General features: G+C 45.6%; 1 protein-coding gene across 2 annotated transcripts in view; it reads left to right on the top strand.

Annotated features, from left to right (window-relative positions):
- The first annotated feature begins 1,156 nt into the window (after positions 1-1,156).
- LOC110527420 (sodium channel protein type 2 subunit alpha) overlaps positions 1,157-23,967 on the top strand; it is a 48,326-nt gene continuing 25,515 nt past the window's right edge. Inside the window, exons 1-9 of one of the 2 annotated variants that reach the window (XM_036982843.1) lie at positions 1,157-1,413; positions 7,526-7,842; positions 9,735-9,853; positions 10,207-10,296; positions 10,903-11,031; positions 12,504-12,595; positions 15,816-16,097; positions 20,562-20,625; positions 21,529-21,670. In XM_036982843.1, coding sequence (XP_036838738.1) covers positions 7,579-7,842; positions 9,735-9,853; positions 10,207-10,296; positions 10,903-11,031; positions 12,504-12,595; positions 15,816-16,097; positions 20,562-20,625; positions 21,529-21,670 — 1,182 coding nt within the window. In that variant the 5' untranslated portion in view covers positions 1,157-1,413; positions 7,526-7,578. Of the gene's footprint in view, positions 1,414-7,525; positions 7,843-9,734; positions 9,854-10,206; positions 10,297-10,902; positions 11,032-12,217; positions 12,310-12,503; positions 12,596-15,815; positions 16,098-20,561; positions 20,626-21,528; positions 21,671-23,967 lie in introns of both variants that reach the window. The other variant, XM_036982844.1, reaches the window with a different exon arrangement.

The raw sequence follows: 23,967 nt of genomic DNA, 5'->3' as shown, positions 1-23,967 counted from the left end.
ATAGTATAAAAGTATGCATTAAGGTGTCTGTCGAACAGACTTGTCAAAAACGAGTGTAGACATTAAACAATGCATTTTTTATTTTTTTTTACAATGGAGGGGAGTACCAAAATGACTGTGCGGTGGCTTTAAAACAGCGCCCCCTTTCAGACATCGAGAGATATCATTGGCAATAAGCGAGATCCATAATTATTGGCACCCTTGAAAAAGATGAGCGAAAAAGACTAACACTCCTGCTTTCAATACTCTAGCACCCTCCCCTTGCAAGGATAATAACACAGCCTTTTTGTAAAATGTTTTATGAGATTGGAGAACACGTTGGGATGGATCTTAGACAATTCCTTCAGACATAGTCTTTCCAGATACTTGATATCTTTCGTCTGCTCTAATGGACTGACCTCTTCAACTCAAACCACAGGTTTTCAATGGGGTTCAAGATGTTGATTTGTCATGAACAGTGCTTGTGCCCATAGACATAGACATGGCGTTTGCGCACAGGGGGAGCGCGAGGTGTTCCCATTGGGGAAACCGAGTGAAATGACAATCAATTATTATTTAGGCTACCTTCCTATGCTTCTTTCTTATAATCTCCAAATAATGGCCTAACTTTGTTATACGTGGGTGTCGCAATTAGATCATTTAATTTGTTGTAATACATATCAATGACAAGAAGCCTATTGTTTAACAGATTTGCCTTAAATTGACATATACACTTCTAGCAATGCATTTATCAAAATTGGTAGGGATGTTGTTGTCTCTAAATGTGTGTTACTCAAACACACGAACGCATTGAGCAAACGTTGATCACGATAATATTTCCCATCGATATTGTACAAATAGCTTGAGTCATTTGCGGTCATGTCTCGATAATGTAAAAATAGATGGCAAAACTGCTTCTTAGGCTTTTACTTAGGATAGATGACTCCAGTGTCATGGACATACGATATTCTCATGGCTATAGATGAAACACTGCTACATAGAGAATGTAGTGGCAAAATACAAACGTTTATCCATATTTCAGCTAACAGGGTCTATAGTGGATCCATTACAAGGAATAAACAACTGGTATGGGTAAGGGAACGCCCAGGCACTGTTGAGAGATCCATTCACACCCATTCAGTTGGGTGGTTCACGGTGACGCGCGCTTGGGAACAGATTTTGTCACTCACGTCACTGTTTTCGGGAATTGTGGTGATTGAGAGAGATGGCCACTGTTGTTTCTTAAATGTTCCTCGCTCTTTCCAACTATGATCTGAGTGCCTCGGTTTTTGGAGACTTATGTGCGTGTCAGATGGTGGTGGCAGGGCGGAGATGTTACACATGAGAAGCGGTAAATTCGAGGAAATACACGGATACGTCAATATGGCGACAGCTGCCGCCTCCCCTGCTCGTTTTGAATCCACGACAATTAAGGTATGGCAACTAGCCTCACCTTCTCTTTCAGATTATACCTGTAGCCTGTGCTCATTGTTCGTGATAAGACTACATACATGCATTTAAAAGCAAACCACTGAACTTGTCTAGACGGATGTATTAGCCATCAATCGATTCCTAACTTGTTTCACACCTTCATGTGTTTGGCTATGCGTTTCATGATGACAAAACTGCTGTATGTTGTGGGTTACCTGTGTCTCTGTTAGTAGCTTACCATTTGGTTTCTGTCTGCCGTTGGGCGTATGAGCCACAAATGGGTGTTTTCCCTGTTGTTTCACATTTCAGCACCATGGACAGCAGACGGGTTCAGAGAAAATTAGGCAACGCAGCAATACGTACTAATATGAACGGTTACTATTACTCATATGTCACATTTAATGTATTGATATAATAGCAGTATGTATTGATTTAATATATGTCTTGAGTACATACTTTTGTTGATAACAGCCTACATAAAGTCTCGAGGGATTCGTGTGTCTGTGAACAGATCTGACAAATTCCAGCTGTGATATCGATCACCTGCTGAGTATGATATTCCCGAAGCTTCTTTATCCCTATCACAGACAGACATCATCATATTAAAACAACCTTTTTAAATGTGGAGGTCGACATTAGAAACATTCTTTGGATAAATGCCGTCCACCCAGGACTACCTTTTGATTTTAAATGTCTTTGGAAATGTAATGTCCATTCAAAACCCTAACGTACCAGAATGTATAGCTACCGATGCATGCTAGAACTGGAGATACCATTGAATTCATCGTTAGAGTATAGAAATAATCAGTGTCTGCGGTGTTGTTTGACTCCAGGCAAAACAAGCCGCCAGAGACTGGTTTAGTTGTGGGCGTGGGTACTAGCATAGGGTCTAGCAAACCTCTCATAGGGCTCTTAGATGAGGTGCTGTCGACTAACTCACACATCAGAGCAGTGGATCCCCAAGCTGTCATTAGAACACAAGCAGATGTATTTATGAAGTTCCCTATGGGAAAAGCTAGCTAGGACACAGTGACACAGATATCGGCTAAAGTACAAAGAACCATAGGATATACAGTTGAATTCAGAAGTTTACATACACTTAGGTTGCACTCCACAAATGTTTTGTTAACAAACCATAGTTTTGGCAAGTCGGTTAGGACATCTACTTTGTGCATGACACAAGTAATATTTCCAACAATTGTTTACAGGCAGATTATTTCACATATAATTCACTGTATCACAATTCCAGTGTGTCAGAAGTTTACATACACTAAGTTGACTGTGCCTTTAAACAGCTTGGAAATTCCAGAAAATGATGTCATGGCTTTAGAAGCTTCTGATAGGCCAATTGACATCATTTGAGTCAATTGGAGGTGTACCTGTGGCTGTATTTCAAGGCCTACCTTCAAACTCAGTGCCTCTTTGCTTGACATCATGGGAAAATCAAAAGAAATCAGCAAAGACAGAAAGAATTTTTTTGTTAGTCCTCCACAGGTCTGGTTCATCCTTGGGAGCAATTTCCAAATGCCTGAAGATACCACATTCATCTGAACAAACAAGAGTACGCAAGTATAAACACCATGGGACCACGCAGTCGTCATACCGCTCAGGAAGGAGACGCGTTCTGTCTCTTAGAGATGAACGTACTTTGGTGCGAAAAGTGCAAATCAATCCCAGAACAACAGTAAAGGACCTTGTGAAGATGCTGGAGGAAATGGGTACAAAAGTAAGGAAGAGGCCACTGCTCCAAAACCGCCATAAAAAAGCCAGACTACGGTTTGCAACTGCACATGGGGACAAAGATCGTACTTTATGGGGAAATGTCCTCTGGTCTGATGAAACAAAAACAGAACTGTTTGGCCATAATGACCATCGTTATGTTTGGAGGAGAAAGGGGGAGGCTTGCAAGCCGAAGAGCACCATCCCAACCGTGAAGCACGGGGGTGGCAGCATCATGTTGTTGGGTGTGGGGGTGCTTTGCTGCAGGAGGGACTGGTGCACTTCACAAAATAGATGGCATTATAAGGCTGGAAAATTCTGTGGATTTATTGAAGCAACATCTCAAGACATCAGTCAGGAAGTTAAAGCTTGGTCGCAACTGGGTCTTCCAAATGGACATTGACCCCAAGCATACTTCCATTGTTGCTGTCAAATGGCTTAAGGACAACAAAGTCAAGGTATTGGAGTGGCCATCACAAAGCCCTGACCTCAATCCTATAGAAAATGTGTGGGCAGAACTGAAAAAGTGTGTGTTCTGGGCAAGGAGGCCTACAAACCTGACTCAGTTACACCAGCTCTGTCAGGAGGAATGGGCCAAAATTCACCCAAATTATTGTGGGAAACTTGTGGAAGGCTACCCGAAACATTTGACTCAAGTTAAGCCATTTAAAGGCAACGCTACCAAATACTAATTGAGTGTACGTAAACTTCTGACCCACTGGGAATGTGATGAAAGAAATAAAAGCTTAAATAAATAATTCTCTCTACTATTATTCTGACAATTCACATTCTTAAAATAAAGTGGTGATCCTAACTGACCTAAGACAGGGAATTTTTACTTGGATTAAATGTCAGGAATTGTGAAAAACTGAGTTTAAATGTATTTTGCTAAGGTGTATGTAAACTTCCGACTTCAACTGTATAAGGTCACTGTAATTCCCCATTTCTACGCCTATTCCATGTCATGAATTAGAACATAGGTGTTTTCTGGCACACTTTATTTAGATGGTCCATCTGTAGATGCTCAAACAGGGGTCATATTATCAACAAACTATCTGTTGATAAGCAACTGGTTGCTAAGGTTACGGTTAGGTTTAGAACATGAGTTATAGGGTAAGGGTTAGTGGTAGGATAAGGGTAACAGTTCAGTTTAGGGTTAGGATAAGGGTTAGGGTCAGTAAATGGTTAGTTGAATTGCTACTTATTTATTTATTTTTTTATTTCACCTTTATTTAACCAGGCAGGCAAGTTGAGAACAAGTTCTCATTTACAATTGCGACCTGGCCAAGATAAAGCAAAGCAGTTCGACACATACAACGACACAGAGTTACACATGGAGTAAAACAGACATACAGTCAATAGTACAGTATAAACAAGTCTATATACGATCTGAGCAAATGAGGTGAGATAAGGGAGGTAAAGGCAAAAAAAGGCCATGGTGGCAAAGTAAATACAATATAGCAAGTAAAACACTGGAATGGTAGATTTGCAATGGAAGAATGTGCAAAGTAGAAATACAAATAATGGGGTGCAAAGGAGCAAAATAAATAAATAAATTAAATACAGTAGGGAAAGAGGTAGTTGTTTGGGCTAAATTGTAGGTGGGCTATGTACAGGTGCAGTAATCTGTGAGCTGCTCTGACAGTTGGTGCTTAAAGCTAGTGAGGGAGATAAGTGTTTCCAGTTTCAGAGATTTTTGTAGTTCGTTCCAGTCATTGGCAGCAGAGAACTGGAAGGAGAGGCGGCCAAAGAAAGAATTGGTTTTGGGGGTGACTAGAGAGATATACCTGCTAGAGCGTGTGCTACAGGTGGGAGATGCTATGGTGACCAGCGAGCTGAGATAAGGGGGGACTTTACCTAGCAGGGTCTTGTAGATGACATGGAGCCAGTGGGTTTGGCGACGAGTATGAAGCGAGGGCCAGCCAACGAGAGCGTACAGGTCGCAATGGTGGGTAGTATATGGGGCTTTGGTGACAAAACGGATTGCACTGTGATAGACTGCATCCAATTTGTTGAGTAGGGTATTGGAGGCTATTTTGTAAATGACATTGCCAAAGTCGAGGATTGGTAGGATGGTCAGTTTTACAAGGTTATGTTTGGCAGCATGAGTGAAGGATGCTTTGTTGCGAAATAGGAAGCCAATTCTAGATTTAACTTTGGATTGGAGATATTTGATATGGGTCTGGAAGGAGAGTTTACAGTCTAACCAGACACCTAAGTATTTGTAGTTGTCCACGTATTCTAAGTCAGAGCCGTCCAGAGTAGTGATGTTGGACAGGCGGGTAGGTGCAGGTATCGATCGGTTGAAGAGCATGCATTTAGTTTTACTTGTATTTAAGAGCAATTGGAGGCCACGGAAGGAGAGTTGTATGGCATTGAAGCTTGCCTGGAGGGTTGTTAACACAGTGTCCAAAGAAGGGCCAGAAGTATACAGAATGGTGTCGTCTGCGTAGAGGTGGATCAGAGACTCACCAGCAGCAAGAGCGACCTCATTGATGTATACAGAGAAGAGAGTCGGTCCAAGAATTGAACCCTTTGGCACCCCCATAGAGACTACCAGAGGTCCGGACAGCAGACCCTCCGATTTGACACACTGAACTCTATCAGAGAAGTAGTTGGTGAACCAGGCGAGGCAATCATTTGAGAAACTAAGACTGTCGAGTCTGCCGATGAGGATGTGGTGATTGACAGAGTCGAAAGCCTTGGCCAGGTCAATGAATACGGCTGCACAGTAATGTTTCATATCGATGGCGGTTAAGATATCGTTTAGGACCTTGAGCGCCCTGAGGTGCACCCATGACCAGCTCTGAAACTCTGAGACTTATAGTCTGTAGAAACACTAATCAACTCTGAAAACAGCTACTACTTTGGTGTCAGTTGCTCAAACGGCAATCAGAAACCAAATGGTGCTAACCTGATGAATGCAAATGAGATCCCTCCTCGGCTGGCCTAGGAGCCCTGTGGAAGTGTATGCTGGGTGCTGTGTCACTGTTTTGTATGTGCCATTTGTCAGTAGTCAGACAATATAGGGTTGCCATTTCTCAAAAGTCAGACAATATTAGGGTTGCTAGGTGACACAACTGCAGCTCCTTCATTGTTTCAGAAATATTACATGGTAAAGACTGACAATGAAGGCTTTGTCAGTAGTGCCATTCTGTGACGAGGATCAAAGTGTTAAAGATGTGATGAGAGAGGAGCCGGTGGGGGAACACAGTCGTATTCCCTGGTTCCTGCTCCCAGACAGGGAGGCCCCCACTGCCCTCACTGGCCTCTGAATATGTGTTGTCTTCAAGGTACAGGCTTTGTTCTAATTGCCCACTTGGGTTTTAAGGGAGTGCTTGTTTGTATCTCTCCATTGGCCTCTGGAGGAAACAGGGTAGGCCTTTGGAGAGAGGGAGAGAAAGAGAAACAGGGGAGCGGAAGGTGTGTGTGGGCGTTGATTGATGTTGATGGAGAATTTGGCCATGGTGAGAGAGAAAATGAGTGGTTATTTCCATCACAGATGTATCCACAATGAGAGTGATCTATCCACAGCAGTTGGCTGTTTTTAAAAGAACCACAGTGGCAGTGACAACCCTGGGGACATATTGAAGGTCACCGACGTAGAATTACATTTAAGAATCTTAAAATAATCTCTGTGTAACGAGTGTCGTTGTTGGAAGAAGGCGAGGACCAAGGTGCAGCGTGGTACGTGTTCTGCATTTTATTAAATATAACTGAACACTAGATAACAAAGTAACAAAAGGCACAACCGACACAGCTCCGCCAGGTGCAACACACACTAAACAGAAAATAACTACCCACAACCCATAGTGGGAAAACAGGCTGCCTAAGTATGGTTCTCAATCAGAGACAACGACAGACAGCTGTCCCGGATTGAGAACCACCCGGCCAAAAACAAAGAAATACAAAAACATAGAAAAAAAGAACATAGAACGCCCACCCTAGTCACACTCTGGCCTAACCAAAATAGAGAATAAAAAGCCTCTCTATGGCCAGGGCGTGACACTCTGTGGTCACCTATATCTCTGTTTTAACTTGGTGACCGCTTCCCTTCTCAGCAGAAAAAGAGTGTGTATTGTTTCATATAAACAAAAGGGCTGAAACCAGGTCTCTGTGCATGAGGACGTACTGTTATATCTGAACATGGTGCTACAGTACAGTAAAATACAGTAGACATCATGGGAAATTAAGAATATATTGCCATTCATGCTGTTTCAGTTGTGTCCTCCCAATACGTATTTGACATTCGTCTTAGGGGGAGGGGGGAGTAATCTGTCTAAACATACAGTAGAGTACTGGGTGTATCCCTGGCCACTTGTCATGCACACCATGTGCTATAGGCTAAATGTTGTAGCTGTGCCTTCCTGATCTCCCTCCCTCCCACTCTCCCCAGCCCCCTGCCCTGGCGGAGCCCCAAGCGTTCCTGTGAAGGAGCACCATGACAAGATGGCACAGCTGCTTGTACCGCCCGGACCTGACAGCTTCTGCCACTTCTGTCCCGACTCGCTTGCCGCCATCGAAAGGCGCGTCGCCGAGGAGGAGACCGGGAGACCCCGCGTTGACCGCTGTAGCGACAGCGATGACAACGGGCCCAAGCCCAACAGCGACCTGGAGGCAGGGAAGTCCCTCCCCTTCATCTACGGTGACGTCCCCCAAGGCTTTGTCTCCACCCCTCTGGAGGACCTGGACCCCTTCTACTCCAATCAGAAGGTATGTCTGGAGTCTGGACACACCCACACCTAGCCTAAGTTCCAGATCTCTTTGTGCTGTCTAGCCAACTACTATTTCATGTCATATGGTACTCAGGCTAAACCCCACCCACAACCTTTAAGGTTTGGTCTATTTTTCAATCCCAAATTATTATGGTACATTCACAAGACATTGCAAGACTCATTGGCAATCACATTATCCCCTGCTGGCCAATAATGACACATAGGAGTTCACAGAATGTTCTGAATTTGAAGCAAAGCTAGCATACCGTGCTCCAAAGCGGCAACATGGTGTTGTGTCCTCATGCTGCCTTCATGTGCCATGTTGTGTAATTTATGTATTAACTGGTGCAATCAGTGATGCATCTTCAAATAATAACAAAAACAGACCAAATTACATTTGAGGCACTGTTTCTGAGCACTCAGTTCATACCATCACACTCCAGGGTCCTCCTCAGATGGTGCCACGGCTAACTAGCAGCCACACTCTAGGGTCCTCCTCAGATGGTGCCAAGGGTAACTAGCAGCCAACACACAGTTGACAGGAACTGAGCTGAACTGTGGCCCCAGCTGAGTTTTTGATGTAGTCATCCAGACACAGTGTACTGTAGAAGCCCCTTCTGTAGGGTGGTTGTTTACAGAGCCTACCTAACACTTTCACACTGCCATGATCAGACACACACACACCCACATAGACAGAAACACACAAACACACTTAGTGAGAAACACAAATACACACATACATGCATTACACTTGCATGGGTAAACGCACTCACCCCTCACACCCTACAAAAGTGTGTACACATACAAACACATAGAAAGTCACACTTGCACGGGTACATACACACACACGCCTCATGAGTCCATCTGAGAGAGAGAGAGAGAGAGAGGGGGACTGTCTGACTGCTCTCCTGTTCTCTGGGGTTTGAGCGTGCCAGACAGAAGGATCAACACCAACAGTAACAGGACCACAGGACAGCCTCAGTACACCATCAACAGCGGTGGACAATGTCCTGGCCTTGCCTTGGTGCTGTGGTGGTGTACACAGCTGGGATGGGTGTGTTTCACACTCACAGTCACTTCTTGTAGTCTTAGTTCCATAGTCAGTCGAGATGTTCTACTTATTATCTCATGTCATGTCTCTCTCTCTTTCTCTCTCTCCCTCTCTCACACTCTTTCTCTCTCTCTCTCTCTCTCTCTCTCTCTCTGCCTCTCTCTCACTCTTTCTCTCTCTCTCTCTCACTCTTTCTTTCTCTCTCTCTCTCTCTCTCTCTCTCTCTCTCTCTCTCTCACTCTTTCTCTCTCTCTTTATCTCTCACTCTCTCTCTTTCACTCTCTCTCTCTCACTCTTTCCCTATCTCTCTCTCTCTCTCTCTCACACTCTTTCTCTCTCTCTCTCTCTCTCTCTCTCTCTCTCTCTCACTCTTTCTCTCTCTCTCTCTTTCACTCTCTCTCTCTGTCTCTCTGTCTCTCTCTCTTTCACTCTCTCTCTGTCTCTCTCTCTTTCACTCTCTCTCTCTGTCTCTCTCTCTCTCTGTCTCTCTCTCTTTCACTCTGTCTCTCTTTGCCTCTCTCTGTCTCTCTCTCTTTCACTCTCTCTCTTTCACTCTCTCTCTGTCTATCTTTGCCTCTCTCTGTCTCTCTCTCTTTCACTCTCTCTCTCTTTCACTCTCTCTCTGTCTCTGTCTCTCTGTCCCTCTCTCTGTCTCTCTCTGCCTCTCTCTGTCTCTCTCTCTTTCACTCTCTCTCTCTGTCTCTCTTTGCCTCTCTCTGTCTCTCTTTCTCTTTCACTCTCTCTCTCTGTCTCTCTCTCTCTGTCTCTCTCTCTTTCACTCTGTCTCTCTCTCTCTCTCTCTCTCTCTCTGTATTTCTCTCTTTCACTCTCTCTTTCAGACATTTATAGTGTTGAATCGCGACAAGGCAATATTCCGTTTCAACGCCACTCCTGCCTGTTACATCCTAAGCCCCTTCAATCCTCTACGGAGAATAGCAATTGCAGTTTTAGTACACTCATATCCTTTCACATCTATATCAAGGCTTGGATTGAAATAATTATGGCCAAGTTTGGTGTCATATGGAGCATGTACAGGTGTATGTGAGAGAAATGTGACTAAATTGTATGTTGGCTTTGAAAATATGTTATGGTAGAGGGTTCCCTGAGTGGTTTGTGACCATGTGACCTGACCAAGAAAAAACTCTGGGTCGATATTTCTAGGCTGTATAGGGCATAGAGTTTTCCTGGTAAATGCCTATGGTCACGGAACACTCTGGGCTTAGTCCTCCTTATTAGTTAGCCTTGATGTCACATTGCTTTACATGTGTCTCTGAACGTGTTGGGTTCTTTCCTTGACTTGTGTCTCTGTACGTTGTTCAGCATGTTAATCATGTTCACCATTTTGACCAACTGTGCTTTTATGACTCTGAGCAACCCCCCGGACTGGGCCAAGAATGTTGAGTAAGTAACTTATATTCTAGATTTAATTCCTGTCGGTTATTTATTATTGGCTGTTACCCTATTCAATTGACACCAGTTTTTATAGCTTCCTTGGTAAGACAAAGATACAATCCTGTTTCCAGTGTGAGAATGCGTATTTGCGTTTGGGCTCAAGTAATCTCAGGAAGTTTTACTGTGAGAAACCAAAAGAAACGAATTAGCATGACAATTCAAACATTGGCTATGCTCCAGTATCCACCACAGGAGGTTGGCGGCACCTTATTTGGGGAGGACGGCTGGTGGTAATGACTGGAGGAATAGGTGGAATGGTATCAAATACATCAAACACATAGTTTCAATGTGTTTGATGCCATTCCATTCGCTCCGCTCCAGCCATTATCATGAGCCGTCCTCCCCTCAGCAGCCTCCACTGATATCCACACTAGCGTAACACTTACAATTGTTATCTTGGTATCAAAATTGGAACAGAGCCGACACTGGCACAGGACAAATAGTGTTGTTTTGGTCCAGCCCCGGAAAACAGGCATAAGGTTTTGATTGAATAGGGCTGTTGTTGTTGACTTCCATAGCAACCATCATGATGCCTTTCTCTCTTGGTTTGATCAGGTACACGTTCACAGGGATTTACACATTCGAGTCTCTCATTAAAATCTTGGCGAGGGGGTTCTGTGTGGGGAAGTTCACCTTCCTCAGGGATCCATGGAACTGGTTGGACTTCATGGTAATCTCCATGGCGTAAGTAATACCACAGATGTCTGTATGACTTATATTTCCAGCTAGGGTCAATAGAATAGGATATTATGAGGCATTGATGCATTATTACCTAGGACTGATGTCTGTATTCCTCCTAACCAGCGTAGATTAAAATAAATATCATTAATATAACACTTCACTACAAAACTGCAACTCATGTCACTAATCCAAATATCAATATACACTGACTATACCAAACATGAGGAACACCTTCAGTTGCTCCCCCCCCCCACCCCCACCCCCACCCACGCTCAAAATGCTGGCCCATGTTGAGCGTGGAAAACCCAGCAACATTGCAGTTCTTGACACAAACCGGTGTGCCTGGCACCTACTACCATACCCCGTTCAAAGGCACTTATTTTGGCTCGCCCATTCACCGTCTGAATGGCACACATACACAATCCATGTCTCAATTGTCTCGAGGCTTAAAAATCCTTCTTTAACCTGTCTCCTCCCCTTCATCTACACTGACTGAAGTGGATTTAACAAGTGACATCAATAAGGGATCCTAACTTTTCACCTGGAATCACCTGTTCAATCTATGTCATGGAGAGAGCAGGTGTCCTTAATGTTTGTACAGTCAGTGTATATTCTACTTCTGCCATGTAACTGGAAGGACTGGTTTTAAAGTGTGGACACAGAGGTCTGTCAGGACACAGAGGTCTGTCAGGTCTGTCAGGACACAGAGGTTAGAGCAGTGTCACCACACTCAACGCTCTAGACCGGTGGCATTCCAACTTTTTCAGCGGGGACCCCATTTTTTTTTGCCAGAATTTCTGGGGACCCTGTTTATTTTGTTCTCGCGACCCCACCCCTAATCTAATGGCGCAACCTTAGTTTGTTACGTTTCTATTGTTACTTTAACAAAGGGCCATCAATTCATTACATTTTAATCTCTCTTCAAAATGAAAAGAATCCATTAACTACGTTTACTCAATAAAATTGTATTTTTCAAATGATCTTTCTCGAAACGTATGTATGATATCTAATGTACTCCTATGTTTATGGTGTAGTGCATTTGATCGAATGAATTCTACTGTGAAAGTGTGTACTTGGTGTATTCATGTGCGCGTATGTGTGTACCTGCGTCTGTACGTGTGTGTGTGTGTGCATTTGCAAGTATGTCAGTGTACAATGCAGATTTTTAACTGTGCATTTAATCCTGCAGGTATGTAACAGAGTTTGTAAACCTAGGCAATGTTTCAGCTCTGCGCACTTTCAGAGTATTGCGAGCTTTGAAAACTATCTCGGTAATCCCAGGTAAGAACCTGTGTCTGCTCTCTCACCCGTCAGCCAAGATGTCTTTTGTTTGTGATGTTTGTCGACCCCCCCCCCCCCCCCCCCAACCCCTTGTGTTGTCATGGTGTCTGTCCTGTCCGTTTGTGTGACTTCCCCCTTCCTTCCCTCGCTCCTCCTCCCTCCCCCAAACCTCCCCCTGCTGCCTTCCCTTACAGATATGTGACAGAGTTTGTGGACCTGGGTAATGTCTCGGCCCTCAGAACCTTCAGGGTTCTCCGAGCGCTCAAAACTATATCAGTCATCCCAGGTGAGAGAGCCCAGGTCAGAGGTTAAAGGTTAAATGCTTAAATGCTAGCAACAAGGCTATAAGCTAACGGCTAATGGCTAATTCGCTCCATCCGAGATACAGTAACTGCTCATCTCACGTTAGCTTAGCGTAGCGTTGTTGCCTCTGTCACGCTGCCTTTCCACAGGCCAGTAAAAGCAGGAATCTGGGCCCACTCCATCGAGATGGAAAAGATTCCATGCTTTTAGACACATGACATTACTTTCACTTTCTTCCTGTAATTCTCTTTCTTTGCTATCTTGCCCTTTGGGGAAATTAGGTAGGATATTTATGATTTGTTTGCTTTTTTATGCATGAGACATTGCAAAAATTCTAATTTGTGTGGTGAGCATTTGTGTCTAGGGTTCCCCCTCTGTCCTTGTTCTAAGTTGCATGTATGTCTTGTTCACTGTGTATGGTGGTTGTTGAATAGGGTTGTACTAGAGTGATGCTAGGCATTGCCATGACACACACTCTCACAAAGTTGTCATCTCTCGGTTTCATGGACCAACCAATCACATCATTGACCCCCTGATTAGTGGGGGTCGCTAAGCTCAACCTACATCAGCCCGCTTTCAAATCAAATCGAATCAAATCGAATTTTATTTGTCACATGTGCCGAATACAACAGGTAGACCTTACAGTGAAATGCTTACTTACAAGACCCTAACCAACAATGCAGTTTTAAGAAAAATACCAAATAATTAAAGAGCAGCAGAAAAATAACAATAGCGATGCTATATACAGGGGGTTCCGGTACAGAGTCAATGTGCGGGGCACCGGTTAGTCGAGGTAATTGAGGTAATATACATATGGGCAGAGTTATTAAAGTGACTATGCATAGAAAATAACAGAGAGTAGCAGCAGTGTAAAAGAGGGGGGGGGGGGGGGCAATGCAAATATTCTGGGTAGCCATTTGACTAGATGTTTAGGAGTCTTATGACTTGAGGGTAGAAGCTGTTTAGAAGCCTCTTGGACCTAGACTTGGCACTCTGGTACCGCTTGCCGTGCTGTAGCAGAGAGAACAGTCTATGACTAGGGTGGCTGGAGTATTTGACAATTTTTAGGTCCTTCCTCTGATACTGCCTGGTATAGAGGTCCTGGATGGCAGGAAGCTTGGCCCCAGTGATGTACTGGGCCATGTGCACTACCCTCTGTAGTGCCTTGCAGTCGGAGGCCGAGCAGTTGCCGTACCAGGCAGTGATGCAACCCATCACGATGCTCTTGATGGTGCAGCTGTAGAACCTTTTGAAGATCTGAGAACCCATGCCAAATTTTTTCAGTGTATCAAGGGGGAATAGGTTTTGTCGTGCCCTCTTCACAACTGTCTTGGTGTGCTTTGACCTTGTTAGTTTGTTGGTGATGTGTTTGTGCTCGGCCCTCCTTTTCCTGTAGTCCACAATCAACTCCTTTGTCTTGATCATGTTGAGGGAGAGGTTGTTGTCCTGGCACCACACGGCCAGGTCTCTGACCTCTTCCCAATAGGCTGTCTCGTCATTGTCAGCAATCAGGCCTACCACTGTTGTGTCATCTGCAAACTTATTGATGGTGTTGGAGTCATGCCTGGCCGTGCAGTCATGAGTGAACAGAGAGTACAGGAGGGGACTGAGCACGCACCCCTGAGGGGCCATTGTGTTGAGGATCAGCGTGGCGGATGTGTTGTTACCTACCCTTACCACCTGGGGACGGCCTGTCAGGAAGTCCAGGATCCAGTTGCAGAGGGAGGTGTTTAGTCCCAGGGTCCTTAGCTTAGAGATGAGCTTCTAGGGCACTATGGTGTTAAACGCTGAGCTGTAGTCAATGAATAGCATTCTCACATAGGTGTTCCTTTTGTCCAGGTGTGAAAGGGTGGTTGGGGTGGTATGCAAATTGGAGTGGGTCTGGGGTTTCTGGGATAATGGTGTTGATGTGAGCCATGACCAGCCTTTCAAAGCACTTCATGGCTACAGACATGAGTGCTACGGGTCGGTAGTCATTTAGGCAAGTTACCTTAGTGTTCTTGGGCACAGGGACTGTGGTGGTCTGCTTGAAACATGTCGTTATTACAGACTTTGGATAGGGAGAGTTTGAAAATGACAGTGAAGACACTTGCCAGTTGATCAGAGCATGCTCGGAGTACACATCCTGGTAATCCGTCTGGCCCTGCGGCCTTGTGATTGTTGACCTGATTAAAGGTCTTACATCGGTTGCGGAGAGCGTGATCACAGAGTCGTCCGGAACAGCTGATGCGCTCATGCATGTTTCAGTGTTACTTGCCTCGAAGCGAGCATAGAAGTAATTTAGCTTGTCTGGTAGGCTCGTGTCACTGGACAGCTCTCGGCTGGGCTTCCCTTTGTAGTCTGTAATAGTTTGCAAGCCCTGCCACATCCGACGAGCGTCGTAGCCAGAGTATCATGATTAGATCTTAGTCCTGTATTGACACTTTGCTTGTTTGATGGTTTCTTTGGAGGGCATAGCGGGATTTCTTATAAGCTTCCGGGTTAGAGTCCCACTTCTTGTAAGCGGCAGCTGTAGCCTTTAGCTCAGTGCGGATGTTGCCTGTAATACATGGCTTCTGGTTGGGGTATGTACGTACGGTCACTGAGGGAACGACATAATCGATGCACTTATTGATGAAGCCAGTGACTGATGTGGTGTACTCCTCAATGCCATCGGAAGAATCCCAGAACATATTCCAATCTGTGCTAGAAAAACAGTCCTGTAGCTTAGCATCTGCTTAGCATCACTAAAACCCCAACACACTTGGTCCCTATCAAAATGAATGATCGCAATTTGTCCATTACGTCATTATTACATTGCTGTTCAGATCACTAAGTAATGATATGAATATGATACGATATCTGTAGTGATATGAGTCTATTCAGAAAGAGAATTTGATTATCAACAAACAGACTTTCTGTGTAGACAGTTTGCTAGGGGTTCATCTAAGTGTGTTATGAACTGGGTAAACACCAACAACACCATCTCTGGAGAGATCCATGAGAAAAAAGGATCAGCCTATACCTCAACTGGCTCCTGTATGAATGCCATACAGAAACTGGACATATGGATCTCCTATGCTGCTTGCTAGCTATCATTGGGGGCTGAAGCATTCCTATATACCTTAGCATTTCTATACTATATTTCTATACTGTATTATGTATATGTTCTATTAACCAGTTGGAGCTGTTAACCAGGACTGTGCGTCGTCCCTCCCTTGCAGGACTAAAGACCATCGTGGGTGCTCTGATCCAGTCGGTCAAGAAGCTCTCCGACGTCATGATCCTCACCGTTTTCTGTCTCAGCGTCTTCGCCCTGATTGGCCTGCAGCTCTTCATGGGAAACCTGAGGCAGAAGTGTATCCGCAACCTCGTCAATGACACGATCCCCGACAACCACCTGAACAGAACTCTGGGAACTCCAAACATAAATGGAACGGATTTCAATGGCACTGATTTCAACGTCACTCGCTCCGTAAACTGGACTGAGTACATCAACGATGAGAGTAAGCTAAGTGCTTGTTTTGTCTGCAGGGGCACTGGGGTAATGAGGGTCAAGTTCTCTACCTCTAGACAGTATCTGAGTCACACTACTCAGACAGACTTCCTATTCCGTGAAATAAAACCAGACAGCCCATGCCCTGCCCACTTTCTGTGAAGCAGCGTGATAAAGAGTGACAGTGATTGGTGGGGAATTGTGGCAAATGTGGTGGATAATCGCCCACAACAACCCCCTCCACCCCCCATCCCCTCCTACACCCTGTCTGTGTGTGAGAAAACAGGCACATTATGAGAGAAAGAGAGAGAGAGGAGGCTGTCACTGGCCGCTGGTTGGGTGCGGCAGACGGGCAGGCAGGTGGGCACACAGACCAGAGCAGCAACACATGACACTGATGTCATGGGGAGAGAGGGGACAAGGTGGAAACAGAGGAGGAGATACATGAAGAAGAGAGAAAGGGTAGAGTGAAAAGGGTCTAAGATAAAGAGGAAATAGATTTACAAAGAGAGAGAGTAGGAGAGAGAAGATAGAGAAAACAGGGGGAAATGACGATGGAACTGATGCAATGTCATGCAAATAAATCTATTTGAGTGAGAGATGGAAAGATGGAGAGAGTAATGGAGGATGTGAGTCACAGAGGTCTGGGAGGGAGGTGTAGCAGTTAGCTGGGTGAGAGTTCCAGTAAGCCTCTCCATCTCTCTGCAGCCAGCAGTTTTTAGTAATCAAGGCCAGAGGGTCACAGGTCAAACTCTCCTACACTGTTGGTACACTGCCAAACAGACAGTATATGTCTCATTGACCTCCAGTCTCAGGGGATACATTGGTTTGATTAATTGATATCCTTGTATAATTTAATGTTTACTCCTTTCGTCCTTTGTTTTTGTGAATTATCTATTGACAACAATCTATCATTCACCCACAGTAGTGGGTATGAAGTGGTCCTCCTCGGTCCCCATAGTGTTCCAGTCATGGTCATGATGAGATATTATTGGAGTTATTACCTCTGCACGATATATAAATATACAGTTGAAGTCGGAAGTTTACATACACCTTAGCCAAATACATTTAAACTCAGTTTTTAACAATTCCTGACATGTAATCCTAGTAAAAATTCCCTGTCTTAGGTCAGTTAGGGTCACCACTTTATTTTAAGAATGTGAAATGTCAGAATAATAGTGGAGAGAATGATTTATTTCAGCTTTAATTTCTTTCATCACATTCCCAGTGGGTCAGAAGTTTACACTCAATTAGTATTTGAAAGCATTGCCTTTAACTGGTTTAACTTGGGTCAAATGTTTCGGGTGTGTCACGTTCGTCGTAACGAGGAGACCAAGGCGCAGCGTGAGATGAATACATTCTTCTTTATTTAAACGAAGAACACTAAACAAACGTGCCGCTATAAACACGAGTGCTGACAGGCAACTACACATAGACAATAACCCACAAAACCAAACTGGAAAATGGCAACCTAAATAGGATCCCCAATCAGAGACAACGATAAACAGCTGCATCTGATTGGGAACCAATTCAGGCTACCATAGACCTACATATATCTAGACATACAAAAAAAAACATAGATATACTAAAACCCTAGACAGGACAAAAACACCTAGACAATACAAAAACTAAACCAACCACCCTTGTCACACCCTGACCTAACCAAAATATTAAAGAAAACAAAGATCAGGGCGTGACAGGGTAGCCTTCCACAAGCTTCCCACAATAAGTTGGGTGAATTTCGGCCCATTCCTCCTGACAAAGCTGGTGTAACTGAGTCAGTTTTGTAGGTCTGCTTGCTCACACACGCTTTTTCAGTTCTGCCCACAAATCGTCTATAGGATTGAGGTCAGGGCTTTGTGATGGCCACTTCAATACATTGACTTTGTTGTCCTTAAGCCATTTTGCCACAACTTTGGAAGCATGCATGGGGTCATTGTCCATTTGGAAGACCCATTTGCAACCAATCTTTAACTTCCTGACTGATGTCTTGAGATGTTGCTTCAATATATCCACATAATTTGCCTTCCTCATGAGGCCATCTATTTTGTGAAGTGCACCAGTCCCTCCTGCAGCAAAGCACCACCACAACATAATGCTGCCACCCCCGTGCTTCATGGTTGGGATGGTGTTCTTCGGCTTGCAAGCCTACCCCTTTTTCCTCCAACCATAACAATGGTCATTATGGCCAAACAGTTCTATTTTTGTTTCATCAGACCAGAGGACATTTCTCCAAAAAGTACGATCTTTGTCCCCATGTGCAGTTGTAAACCGTAGTCTGGCTTTTTTATGGCAGTTTCGGAGCAGTGGCTTCTTCCTTGCTGAGTGGCCTTTCAGGTTATGTCAATATAGGACTCGTTTTACTGTGGATATATACACTTGTACATGTTTCCTCCAGCATCTTCACAAGGTCCCTTGCTGTTGTTCTGAGATTGATTTGCTCTTTTCGCACCGAAGTACGTTAATTTCTAGGAGACAGAACACGTCTCCTTCCTGAGCGGTATGATAGCTGCGTGGTCCCATGGTGTTTATACTTGTGTACTATTGTTTGTACAGATGAACGTGGTTCCTTAAGGCATTTGGAAATTTCTTCCAAGGATGATAGGCTAATGATGTAAATTAGTCTATCATAAGCCTCTAAAGCCATGACATGATTTTCTGGAATTTTCCAAGCTGTTTAAAGGCAAAGTCAACTTAGTGTATGTAAACTTCCGACTTCAACTGTATAAACACACACACATTGAGTGTATAAAACATGAAGGATATCTGCTCTTTCCATGTCATAGACTGACTAGGTGAATCCAGGTGAAAGCTAAAGCCCTTATTCATGTCACATCAATCAGTTTAGATGAAGGGGAGGAGACATGTTTAAGCCTTGAGACATTTGAGACATAGCTTGTGTATGTGTGCTATTCAGACGGTTAATGGGAAAGACAACATATGTAAGTGCCGTTGAACTTGTCGAGTCCCTGCCCCGACAAGTTGAGGCTGTTCTGAGGACAAAAGGGGGTTGCAACTCAATATTAAAAGCAACGTGACAATTTCTACGATTTTACTGAATTAGGCCCTAATCTATGGATTCCACATGATTGGGCAGGGGCGCAGCCATGGGAGGGCCGTAGGCCCACCCACTTGGGAGCCAGGCCCAACCAATCACAATTAGTTTTTCCCCACAAAAAGGTTTTATTACGGACAGAAATACTCCTCAGTTTCATCAGCTGTCTGAGAGGCTGGTCTCAGACGATCCCGCAGGTGAAGAAGTTTACACGGGGTCTGCGGTTGTGAGGCCGGTTGGGCATACTGCCAAATTCTCTAAAATGACGTTGAAGGCGGCTTATGGTAGAGAAATTAACATTAAATTCTCTGGCAACAGCTCTGGTAGACATTCCTGTAGTCAGCATGCCAATTGCACACTCCCTCAAAACTTGATACATCTGTGGCGTTGTGTGACACAAGTGCACATTTTAGAGTGGCCTTTTATTGTCCCCAGCACAAGGTGCACCTGTGTATTGATCATGCTGTTTAATCAGCTTCTTGATATGTCACACCTGTCAGGTGGATGGATTATCTTGGCAAAGGAGAAATACTCACTAACAGGGATGTAATAAATGTGTGCACAAAATTTTAGAGAAATAAGGTTTTTGTGCATATGGAACATTTCTGGGATATTTTATTTCAGCTCATGAAACATAGGACATGTTGCGTTTATATATTTGTTCAGTGAATATTACGGACACCATTCAAATGTTGAGTTGCATCCCCCCTTTTGTCATATATAATGATAATAACAATTAATATAATCAAGTGATTTTGTTTACTTCACTCAAAGCTGAGCCACAGCAGATTGTTTGCTTAATTCGTTAATCAGAATATTGTACTGTTTGAAAACCCATTAACATTATTTGCTCAATTTCAAACCTTCTAATCCAGTTTCAAGCCACCCTCCTCTCTTTCCTCCTTGCCTGCCTCCCTCCTCTCTTTCCTCCCTGCCTGCCTCCCTCCACTCTCTCCTCCCTGCCTGCCTCCCTCCTCTCTCTCCTCCCTGCCTCCCTCCTCTCTCTCCTCCCTCCCTGCCTGCCTCCCTCCTCTCTCTCCTCCCTGCCTCCCTCCTCTCTCTCCTCCCTCCCTGCCTCCCTCCTCTCTCTCCTCCCTGCCTCCCTCCTCTCTCTCCTCCCTCCCTGCCTCCCTCCTCTCTCTCCTCCCTCCCTGCCTGCCTCCCTCCTCTCTCTCCTCCCTGCCTCCCTCCTCTCTCTCCTCCCTCCCTGCCTCCCTCCTCTCTTTCCTCCCTCCCTGCCTCCCTCCTCTCTCTCCTCCCTCCCTGCCTCCCTCCTCTATTTCCTCCCTCCCTGCCTCCCTCCTCTCTTTCCTCCCTGCCTGCCTCCCTCCTCTCTTTCCTCCCTGCCTGCCTCCCTACTTTCCTCGAGCGCTCCTCAACATATTGACTGATTGTTCCTCTCTCTGTTCCTCCTTGTAGGTAATTACTATTACCTCCTCAACCGCAGGGACGCCCTCCTCTGTGGGAATGGCAGTGGAGCCGGGTGAGACTTGACAACATCCTTTATTTACATAGCCAATGACATTCACCAACCCAGCCTCAACACGCATACGGAGTTACTGAGCACGATTACATGCCACAATAAATATGTTTCTTGACAGAGGAATATAATAGTTTGATTAAAACCTTTAACGTGCTCTGAGCGATTTACCTAATAATCATGTTTAAACGGACACATTGGAAAATCAGCAGATAAACGCTTTTACAACATGTTGTTTTTGCAAAGACTGTTTGATTCTGATTTTGGACACATGAAGTTTGTTTGTGAAAAACATTTGTAAGATGCATACTTTCAGTATGTACGTGCTGGTACATACAAAGACCAGACTCACAGCTGGAACACCAATGAGGTTGTTTACATGGCCTAATAATTAGAAAGACTGCTCGGAAAACCAGGTGCTTTGATTGACTTTGACCTGACGCCGGTTAAGATCAGCAGAGTAAGGTGTTTACTCGGCCTTCTGCCTTAATCAGTTTAATATCGAGTTATTAGTGTGCATGTAAGCGCACTCACTCGTTTCCTTAACACTTAGGCATTGACGACATGCTAACTAGAATAGAGAACATGGCGCGAATAAAAGAGAGTGAAGAGGACTATACTATTTCAGCAGAATTGATTCATTTGATGCTGTCAAGTATAAAAACAGGTGCTATAAAAACAGGTGCTACTTACAGTGGATAGTGTTAATGTAGTCAGGCTGATCCTAGAAAATGAAATCACACTCAGTGTAAGTGCAGTTAAGTCAATCTAATGAAAACCAATGCTGCTCAGTGGACACCGTAAGTATCCACTGTATCGCTCTGTACTGTACAAGTGGCTTGTGGTTGTGGTTTAGTGACCACCACATGGTTGCTGACCTGTTGTGAATGGGGGTCTTCACCACAGGCTCTGCCCAGAGGGATTCACGTGCATTAAGGCAGGCAGGAACCCAGACTACGACTACACAAGCTTCGACTCGTTTGGCTGGGCCTTCCTGTCCCTGTTCAGACTCATGACACAGGACTTCTGGGAAAACCTCTACCAACAGGTGGGCCAAAGCTATTGGTTAGAAACAAAATGTCCGCTCACTGTTTGCTGATCTGATATACTTGATCCCCTTTTAGTGCTTTATCATTTACCAGGAATACTGGTAAAGAAAATAAAATGCATATAATGAAAACAATTCTCTATCTCCCTCCCCTCCCTCTATCCTTCTCTCCCTCCCCTCCCTCTATCCTTCTCTCCCTCCCCTCCCTCTATCCTTCTCTTCCTCCCCTCCCTCTATCCTTCTCTCCCTCCCCTCCCTCTATCCTTCTCTCCCTCCCCTCCCTCTATCCTTCTCTTCCTCCCCTCCCTCTATCCTTCTCTTCCTCCCCTCCCTCTATCCTTCTCTCCCTCCCCTCCCTCTATCCTTCTCTCCCTCCCCTCCCTCTATCCTTCTCTCCCTCCCCTCCCTCTATCCTTCTCTTCCTCCCCTCCCTCTATCCTTCTCTCCCTCCCCTCCCTCTATCCTTCTCTTCCTCCCCTCCCTCTATCCTTCTCTTCCTCCCCTCCCTCTATCCTTCTCTCCCTCCACTCCCTCTATCCTTCTCTCCCTCCCCTCCCTCTATCCTTCTCTTCCTCCCCTCCCTCTATCCTTCTCTTCCTCCCCTCCCTCTATCCTTCTCTCCCTCCCCTCCCTCTATCCTTCTCTTCCTCCCCTCCCTCTATCCTTCTCTTCCTCCCCTCCCTCTATCCTTCTCTCCCTCCACTCCCTCTATCCTTCTCTTCCTCCCCTCCCTCTATCCTTCTCTCCCTCCCCTCCCTCTATCCTTCTCTCCCTCCCCTCCCTCTATCCTTCTCTTCCTCCCCTCCCTCTATCCTTCTCTCCCTCCCCTCCCTCTATCCTTCTCTCCCTCCACTCCCTCTATCCTTCTCTTCCTCCCCTCCCTCTATCCTTCTCTTCCTCCCCTCCCTCTATCCTTCTCTCCCTCTATCCTTCTCTTCCTCCCCTCCCTCTATCCTTCTCTCCCTCTATCCTTCTCTCCCTCCCCTCCCTCTATCCTTCTCTCCCTCCACTCCCTCTATCCTTCTCTTCCTCCCCTCCCTCTATCCTCCCCTCCCTCCCCTCTCTCTATCCTTCTCTCCCTCCACTCCCTCTATCCTTCTCTTCCTCCCCTCCCTCTATCCTTCTCTCCCTCCCCTCTCTCTATCCTTCTCTCCCTCCCCTCCCTCTATCCTTCTCTCCCTCTATCCTTCTCTCCCTCCACTCCCTCTATCCTTCTCTTCCTCCCCTCCCTCTATCCTTCTCTCCCTCCCCTCCCTCTATCCTTCTCTCCCTCCCCTCCCTCTATCCTTCTCTCCCTCCCCTCCCTCTATCCTTCTCTCCCTCCCCTCCCTCTATCCTTCTCTCCCTCCCCTCCCTCTATCCTTCTCTCCCTCCCCTCCCTCTATCCTTCTCTTCCTCCCCTCCCTCTATCATTCTCTCCCTCCACTCCCTCTATCCTTCTCTCCCTCTATCCTTCTCTTCCTCCCCTCCCTCTATCCTTCTCTCCCTCCCCTCCCTCTATCCTTCTCTCCCTCCCCTCCCTCTATCCTTCTCTCCCTCCCCTCCCTCTATCCTTCTCTTCCTCCCCTCCCTCTATCATTCTCTCCCTCCACTCCCTCTATCCTTCTCTTCCTCCCCTCCCTCTATCCTTCTCTCCCTCCCCTCCCTCTATCCTTCTCTTCCTCCCCTCCCTCTATCCTTCTCTCCCTCTATCCTTCTCTCCCTCCACTCCCTCTATCCTTCTCTCCATCCCCTCCCTCTATCATTCTCTCCCTCCCCTCCCTCTATCCTTCTCTCCCTCCCCTCCCTCTATCCTTCTCTCCCTCCCCTCCCTCTATCCTTCTCTTCCTCCCCTCCCTCTATCCTTCTCTCCCTCCCCTCCCTCTATCCTTCTCTCCCTCCCCTCCCTCTATCCTTCTCTCCCTCCCCTCCCTCTATCCTTCTCTTCCTCCCCTCCCTCTATCCTTCTCTCCCTCCACTCCCTCTATCCTTCTCTCCCTCTATCCTTCTCTTCCTCCCCTCCCTCTATCCTTCTCTCCCTCCCCTCCCTCTATCCTTCTCTCCCTCCCCTCCCTCTATCCCTCTCTCCCTCCCTCTATCCTTCTCTCCCTCCACTCCCTCTATCCTTCTCTTCCTCCCCTCCCTCTATCCTTCTCTTCCTCTATCCTTCTCTCCCTCCCCTCCCTCTATCATTCTCTCCCTCCCCTCCCTCTATCCTTCTCTCCCTCCCCTCCCTCTATCATTCTCTCCCTCCCCTCCCTCTATCCTTCTCTCCCTCCACTCCCTCTATCCTTCTCTTCCTCTATCCTTCTCTCCCT

Source organism: Oncorhynchus mykiss, chromosome 7 (assembly GCF_013265735.2).
Source record: "Oncorhynchus mykiss isolate Arlee chromosome 7, USDA_OmykA_1.1, whole genome shotgun sequence".
Classification (NCBI taxonomy): domain Eukaryota; kingdom Metazoa; phylum Chordata; class Actinopteri; order Salmoniformes; family Salmonidae; genus Oncorhynchus; species Oncorhynchus mykiss.
This window is presented reverse-complemented; position numbering and strand designations above follow the sequence as displayed.